General features: G+C 35.2%; 1 protein-coding gene and 1 pseudogene across 2 annotated transcripts; one reads left to right on the top strand and one right to left on the bottom strand.

Moving 5' to 3' along the window:
- Window positions 1-293: 293 nt before the first annotated feature.
- Window positions 294-6382, top strand: LOC145615140 (pentatricopeptide repeat-containing protein At2g01860 pseudogene; annotated as a pseudogene). The gene is made up of 4 exons (XR_014107237.1): window positions 294-439; window positions 770-2443; window positions 5102-5615; window positions 5801-6382. The product of XR_014107237.1 is annotated as a pentatricopeptide repeat-containing protein At2g01860 pseudogene (transcript).
- LOC145614067 (uncharacterized) lies at window positions 5178-6063 on the bottom strand. Its single transcript, XM_081669071.1, has 2 exons — window positions 5863-6063; window positions 5178-5396 (listed from the first exon to the last, which is right to left on the bottom strand). Exons 1-2 carry the CDS (start codon window positions 6061-6063, stop codon window positions 5178-5180), a joined length of 420 nt encoding a protein of 139 aa, XP_081525197.1.
- Window positions 6383-8712: the final 2330 nt, after the last annotated feature.

Here is an 8712-nt window from a genome sequence, read left to right as displayed (position 1 = left end):
ACAAAAACAATTTTAGATTTGGAAATCACCCAATATAGGGCCTGTTCTCTTCATCTTATTTTCAGTTCAGTTCATTTCCTAATTTTTTGCTCTCATAAAATATTTAGTTTAGTTTAGTTCAGTAAACAAGAATAGGCCCATAGTAGATCGAAAATGAAAAATGAGTCAAATTCGATTTGCTTATTTTTCTGATTGGACTACCCTATAAAGACCCGTCCGGCCGTCCCATTTATATATTGGACGGACCTGACCCAATTATAGTGGGGCGGGTTAGGCTAATTGGGGCTCCAACCGTTTGAACACCTCTAATTGTGATAAGAAAAAAAAAAAAAAAAAAAAAAAACCAAAAAACAAAAACCAAAAAACAAAAAACCGGATTGAAGCGCCTGATACTTGTATCATTGTACGAGTTGTATCCCCCATTGAAGCAGCTTCTGAGGTAATTTATTGTTTCTGTTTGGTTTAATTTGATTTAATTGTCAGTGTAGTAAGTTTAGGGTTCGAATATTTGAACTATTGGTTCTAATCACAGTAATAAGATTATATGAAAATTGATAACCAGCAAAGAAATTTGATAATTGACTAAAATATGCCTTTCCTACTTAAGATTATTTTTGTGATGATTGAATCAAATTTGGTTGCTAATGTGTTGCAGAACCCCTTAATGTTAGAATTGAACTATGACTTGGGGTTGGTTGTTTTGTACTGGAATCCAAATTTATGGTTGATTTGTAGGGATTTAGTAATGGTTAAATGGTTTGTTTTACAGATTGAATCAAATTTGCATGAGAAAAGGGTGTTGATGATGCTTAGAAGTCTTCTTTGAGTTTCATCATACTGTAGAAGTGTAGAGTGTACTGCTAATTTTTTTGGGTTGATGAATTTTAGTGTGATAACATGGATTCTGCTATTTTGAGGTCTAGATCACATTATCCCCTACCCGTTGTTCAAATTTTCACCCAAAAGTTAATTCGAAATGTAGAACGTGTGAATTTGTCCAAAGTATATGCCAAGGTGCATTTTGATTCTGCAATTCACCTTAGAAAACCTCCTAAATATCTACGTTATCCACGCCGTACCAAGCTTCCTCCTGATTTTGGGATTGATACATTCATAAGATCAGGGAATGAGGTTGAGGATCGCTCTGAAATGGATGTCCAAATTGAGTGGAATTCTGATGATCCTGTTGAAAGTGTTGGTTTTAGTGATGACGAGAATGATGAAGTCAAAGATGAGGATGAACATGATGTTTGGGAAGCTGATGAAGTCGAGGCAATATCATCTCTATTTCGAGGAAGAATACCTCAAAAACCCGGGAAGTTGAATATGAGAAGGCCACTTCCACTACCTCTTCCCCATAAAATCCGACCATTGGGACTCCCTAAGACAAAGAAGCATGTTAGGTCTTCTTCACCAGCAGCGCTCTCAAGACTATCAGTATCAAAGCAAGTCTACAAGGACCCAGTTTTCTTACTCAGTTTGGCAAGAGAAATTAGAAACCTTCCTGCAGAGGCAGATGTTTCCTGTGTTCTCAACAAATGGGGTAGATTTCTACGTAAGGGGTCTTTGTCTTTGACCATCCGGGAACTGGGTCACATGGGTTTTCCTGACCGAGCATTGAAGACATTCTGTTGGGCACAAAAACAAACCCACCTGTTCCCAGATGACCGGATTCTGGCAACTACTGTAGAAATTTTGGCAAGGACCCATGACCTTAAATTACCCTTTGATCTTGATAAATTTGTTAATTTGGCTAGTCGTGGTGTTCTAGAAGCAATTGCTAAGGGTTTTATCAAGGGAGGAAGCTTGAATCTGGCATGGAAGCTTTTATCTGCAGCTAGACGTGGTAAAAGAATGTTGGACTCCAGCATCTATGTCAAGCTATTATCAGAGCTGGGAAAAAACCCTGATAAAGATGACCTTGTTGTAGTCTTACTGGAAGAGCTTGGGCAGCGAGAAAATCTGAACTTAAGCCTGCAGGACTGCACTGCCATTATGAAAGTTTGTATTAGGCTTGGGAACTTTGATTTCGTGGAGTCCTTGTTTGATTGGTTTCAACAGAATGGAAATCAGCCAAGTGTTGTTATGTATACTACTGTGATTTATAGCCGCCTGTTTGCTATGAAATATAGGGAGGCATTGGCTGTAGTTTGGGAAATGGAGCGCTTAAATTGTCACTTTGATTTGCCAGCATATAGGGTGGTGATTAAGCTACTTGTTGCTCTAAATGACCTCCCGAGGGCAGTTAGATATTTTTCTAAGATTAAGGAGGCAGGTTTTTCTCCAACTTATGATATTTACCGGGACATGATCAGTATGTACCTGCTCTCTGGGAGGTTTGCTAAGTGCAAGGAGGTATGCAAGGAGTTAGAGCTGGCTGGGTACAAATTGGATGCTGAACTGAGGTCCCATTTGGTGCAACTTGATATGTAAAGCTTGTCAGGTTTGTTTTAATATTTGTAGTAATTGGTTAATGAATGTCTTTATTCTTAACTATTTAATGATATAGCTAGGCTGTCTACTGGATAATTTTGTGCCAATTCTTTCACTTTTCCTTCTCTAGATTATTAAGGCAAATTTTTAGGATGAGCCATCAACAACAAAACATACCTTCTATGTCTATTGAGAAGCTCAATGAATAATGACTCTCCTGATCTTTTAATGTTGTGTTTATCATATTCATATAGCATAAACTATGATTTAATGAATTTATGTCATTGCAAGTCTGCGACACGAGTCGTGGCCCAACAATTATGATGGTTATGTGACTTAAAAGCTGAGACTCCTATTGAACATGTTAAATCTAGTGTATTGCTTTTGGTTATGTACACATGCAAGTGATGCAATTTCCTTTCCCCCATTTGTAATTAGATATCAATGGTGTATGTTGTCTCTCCTCTATACTCTAGAGTCTAGATTATATGAAATAGTTCATCCAAATGTGCTTGACCTGCCTTTTGATGGCCTTTTCTACCTGGATTTTGAGTAAGACATCAACTTTTATAATGCTGCTTTTGTTGCGTTTTCTTTCACTGATACTTGATTTTGGACTTTGGACTGACTCTTGGACCAAAAAATTTGCACCTGGAAAACTAGGGAGAAAAGAGAGAAGAGTACCTGTCTGGAAATCATACTAATGGAAAATTGACAACCTTATTTTTTAGACACAAAGACAAGTTTTAAATTTTTGTTTAATAAGAAACGAAGAACTAACCATCATCCCAACTACATCGCTTAGAATAAGGGAAAATTGCAGCATATATGCTGCCATTGCTGGAACAACCCTCCAGAGGGAGAAGGAAAGGGAAAAAAAAACAGAAATCATTCAACAATTTCAGCATGAAGGCTACAAAAGTTCTAATTGATCTGGCAGGAGAATATATTCATGCTCGTAGGCATCAGACATTATAAACCATCATATAAACAATGATAACCGGGTCTTTTCTCCTGTTTAGGTAGTGCTACCATGAATTACACGTGTTTTGGCTTTTCAATGCAGTAATTAATTATGCGCTCTTTCCACACTTCTTTCTCAAGATATGTTTCATAGAAGTTTACTTCTCCATTTCCTGACACTGTTACTGCTGCGGTGCTTCTTGTGCAATAATATGAATATCTCTGTGTCATACAATACAATTAATCTCTTATTTTGATGGGCTATTGTTTAGTGAAAGAGCAGAGGTTTTCAAAATTACTTACCGAGGTTGAATCCGCTGTCACAAAGATAGAGCTCAGTCTGAATTCCCAGTCAAGTGAGCAAATATGAGGCAGCTTGCTTTCATCAGCTTTTTTTGTGTCCCTCATAACTTTGTTAACCATATCTTTGACCGGTATTTCACCCTCATCATATCTGTACAGCAATTTCTTGAACTTTAATGCCAAACGCTCTGCCTGTAAGTTTGGAAGCAGTGGCAGGTTCACGGAATTATTGTATAGTTGAGTGAATATGTAATAATTAATTTATATACTTCTGCAGAGAAAGTAACTGGAACTTTTGCAACAGACAAGTCAGTATTGTTTTAAAGCAAGGATTTGTGTATAAAAGAAGATGAACAGGCAGTAAAACATTGAAGAATAGTATTCTACTAAAAATTTAGCCATATTTGCTAGAATGCTAGGTTTGCTGCCCCCCTCCCCAACCTTCTGCTGGGCACCCCTCCCTAATTTGGCCTTTATTGCTAGAATACAAGCGAGAGAGGGAGTAAAAAATGGTTTTAGTGGGGTGATTGATGGAAGAGTGAGGAAGGGGGACTGGTGTCATGGCACCTTGTTTACAGAGCTGGAGTGTGTGGAGGTGTGCCAGATGGTTGTGCACAAGCCGGTGAGTTTCTGATGGCGTTTATAGTGAGTCAAGGTTGAATATGCGGGGATGAGAGTGTTTTTGACTCTTTTAAGCTGCTGTGAAGTATTCTAGTAAGGTTGGTCACATGGACTATTTTGAGAAGGGGTCCTCAATCCCCACGGTTATTAGGATGCGAGATAATGCAGAAGTTAAATTAATTTGGAAGATTGCTGAATCCATATTAGTGGTAATTTTTCACAAACAAAAAAAAAAAGGAAAAAAAAAAAAAGAATATGGTTTAAGGCTAGACATGAAATGTACTTATTTGGTTACATTGAAGATCTGGGGTCTGTTAGATATGCATTTGCATGTGGTTTGTTAGTTTGTTACGAGTACTATATACTATCGCAAAAGCAAAATTCTTCTGTAGTATCCATCTTGCTTCCTTAAAACAGTTATACGAAACTGAAATCTTTGTCTACTTCTTGCTTAACTTGTACTGACCTACTGATCAACGTATGAGGTAGCCCCCTCTTACTTTCCTTTTCTTTTTAAACTCTGTCATGAACTAGATGGTCCTGAATGCTTAAATTTTTTTTGTCTTTTTTTTTTTTTTGTGCCATTTCCTTAAATGCAATCCTACTAGTAAAACTAATGCTTTCTATGTTCTTTATATTTTTAAACTCTTGTCATGAACTAGAAGATCCTAAATGCTTAGAATTTTTTAGTCTAATTCTTAACTTTCTTTTTCCAACCATTTCCTTAAATGCAATCCGGCTAGTAAAATTAATGCTTTTCCAATTTCTTCTTCATTCACAGGCCATGTTAGCTGTATGAGCTAGATATGGAAAGTGCATTCCTGTATTCAGCAACGAAAACTACCACAGTGTATTTCTTAGCTTCTGACCTTTGGCCACGGAGAATCCAGCCTGCCATTTGTGAGGACGTGGATGCCTGGTGGAACCTCTTGAATTCTGGTAGATTCTCCTTTCGGTCTGTTGGTTATGTAAATCATGCTTTTCGAGAGAAGATCAGCTACTATCAGGTTGAAGCCGTTGTATTCATGAGCCTCTTCTGCTACCATCTCTGCATATTCTCTCGGACTATGTTTACCCTGCAACAATACCCATATGGATGAACTGATCTATGGCTACATTCTTGTATCATACTATCATTGTGTGTGAAGAACAAAGAGGAAAGCTCAAAATATTTCAGAAGCTATGTTACTCAGACTCGGTTACTTGTGAGTTGTGTCTGGTATAGTAACATAGGTAGGTGAAATGGAGAAAATGAAGAGTCCAATTAATGTAGTCCAAACCTTATATAACACAAGGTATGGCTTCAATTTGTTGGCTTATTTGGAAACTTTATAGTGCGCTTAAGCTGCAAATTTCATGAATAAATTACGTATAATGCTCATCCAAAAGTTCACGACTCGTATTTTCTATTCCTTAATGCTTTTATTTACAAATTGCTAATCCAAATTGATGAAGCTCATGTATATTCTATTCCTTCCAGTTCAATGTTGATTGAAACTAGATGTATGAGGTTGAAACTAAGAAGCCTTACGAGCAACTTACCTTGAGGAAACGAACTGGTAACTCTCCTCGGGATTTTGCATCAGCAAGAGTATGAAGCTCCAGAACGTTGGTAATGAAGGCTACCTTTCCCTTTTTAGTACACGCAAGCCAGGTACCTCCACCTACTTCATCTCGACCTCCTATAATCTCTCCTCCTTCCCACCACCCTAGTGGCTTCGTCGGCCTGTTAAGCAATGTCATAATCCCGTTATACACATGCATGAAAATATGTCAATAATCATGTATCTTATTTAACGTATATTAAATGTATTCATTGCATTAGAGCAGTCAAATGAAATGTGTATACTACTTGCCTGTTGAGATCTTCGTCTCGGTTGAGCAACAGAACGAAAGGGTGGAGGGAGAGTGCTTGCCAAGCAAATGCAGTTATGCACATTTTTTCTCTTCTTAGCTTTGTTTTCTTTAAGGTGTTTGATACAAGTAACTTTGTTGTTAGTCTTTTTGTATGAAAATATTGCTGTTTTAATTGCTTGAATATCAACTATCAAGTGGGCATTGTTGCTGGTTTTATTGACAACTTGATGCACATTTATGCCGTTTTTCTTATTGGCTATGGACTAAAACTATACTACTTCGCACTACTTCAGAAGTAGTCAAGGAGTGGCTCCTTCCCTTTTATAGTCACTATGTGCATGCTCCCTTAAGTCCCTTTCGAGGCGCATACAGACTACAGAGTAAGGCCTTGTTCTATTCACCTTTAAAAAATAATATTCGCTAAAAGTAATTTCAATTCAGTATAACTAATTTCAGTTGAGTAAAAATAAGTTCAGTTCAGCAAAAATAATTTTTGTTCAGTAAAAATAATTTCAGTTCAGTAAAAATCAGTAAACTAAAAGAAGAAATATAATATGAAATCAGTAAAAATAATTTCAGTTCAGCAAAAATAATTTCAATTCAGTAAAAATAATTTCAGTTCAGCAAACATAATTTCATTTCAATAAAAATAATATCAGTTCAGCAAAAATAAGGTGAAGAGAACAGGGCATGAGAAAACATAATCATGTGATATCTTGTTATAAAAAACAAAAACAAAAACTAATGTGGTTTACAAAAAGTCTTTATTAATTATCATACCTGTACCACTATCATTAGTTGTTATATGGGTTTAGTCAAATTAATCGCTGTGTCATGCTATAATAGAGATTAGTAATATTGATGACTTTAATTATTTGTCAATTTTGACAATAAATTTTGAATTGACAAGTTGTATTTCTTGTTGAGATAATGAGATTTATTGAGTTGGACTAAATTATGACAATTTAATCCAATGTATTTGTTGGATATCAATTGTTCCAAATTTTAGATTATAGTTATGACTAATTTTTTTTTTTTTTTTTCCCTTCCAGAATTTCAGTATATTCTCTTAATTTTGACTATATGTTTGATAGTAGTAACTCTTTAAAATTCTCTCTTTGTTCATATTTTTGTCTCTTGGTGTTTTAACGTGTTTGACAGTTTATTTTGCTACTCCCCTGTCCCTATATTTTTTTTGCCCCATTGCAGATAATGGGGTCAAAGTGTCAAACTTCGTAAACTTTGTCCCTAATTACCCATTAATTAATAAGGGATACAGTAATATATTTATATGGGATCTTGTTGGATTCATTACATAATACGGAGTATATTTTATTAATATTTAGTTTTTATACTTTTTACGTGTATAGAAATAAAGTTATTTATGTTACAAGACATGTCTTGGAGACCGTGTAAAGTCCAATGAGGCAAAAAATAGGGATAGAGGGAGTATTAAACTTATGGCCTCTTGATTATAAGATCAGATTTTAGTTGTGGTTTGTAGTTTTTTTTTCTTTTTCTTTTCCTGATTTTGGTGTTTAGCGAATTTGTCTCAACTATCATTATATGTAAACTAGAAGTCTTCTCTTAATATTTTTTTAAAAAAATTCCTCTCTTAATAGTAGACAAAAGAATATGAAACTCCGTAGTAATTGGTTATGAAAAAAAATAATAAATTTGGATATGATATTTCTTACAAATAATTATAAACGCAATTTTGGATATGATATTTCTTACTATTTTCATTCTAAAAGAAATTATTTACAAAACCTCCTTTCATCCTGACCTTGCTTGATGGTTGATTGGAGTATAACATAGCAAATGATGATATATGACTTTATTAACAAAAAATAGTGATATAAGTAAGATATCTAAGTAGAGGGTGGGCGGGGATGGTTTTAGACTCGTTGAGAGGATGAGAATGGGGATGAGAATGTTAGGTGAGGATAGGAAGGAAAAAGCCAACAATTGCTTGCCTCGTCCCATTAAATGGTTGTAAAAGTCAAATTAATTACATCCCAAATATCTATCATTATCACAAATTAAATACAGTAGTAGCTTGGAACTTCAAAATAATTCTACTCCAAGTTTACATTTAAGCACTAACAATCTAACATCACACCAATAGAAAATTATACATACTGTAAAAAAAAATAAAAAAAAATAAAAAATAGTAGTATTAAAATCCAAAATAAACACCGTGCAAATCAATCTTTTACCCACATTCTTCCAAGAAACATAAAGCAACCAAACCATCTATTAAACCAAGGAACCCAACCAACCCATCTATTAGATTATATTAAGTGGACAATACTGCAATTTAATATTGTGCTGCTCTTGTCAAAAAAATATTGTGCTGCTAAGATTTGGTTAATACATTGTGGTCGCCTGATTTGGTTTATTAGAAGTTAAACTTAGTTACTTTTCCTTTTCAAGCTTTTCATTTGTTTCTACGTACTCCCATCCAAACAAAACTATGGAGTACTATTTCCATGCCTAGCCAATCTTCATTGGTTCAAAATATTTCATTCATAT

The sequence above is a fragment of the Chenopodium album genome, chromosome 25, assembly GCF_948465745.1.
Source record: "Chenopodium album chromosome 25, dcCheAlbu1.1, whole genome shotgun sequence".
NCBI classification, from domain to species: Eukaryota; Viridiplantae; Streptophyta; class Magnoliopsida; order Caryophyllales; family Amaranthaceae; genus Chenopodium; species Chenopodium album.
The sequence above is the reverse complement of the archived record's forward strand: the minus strand, read 5'-3'. Positions and strand labels throughout refer to the sequence as shown.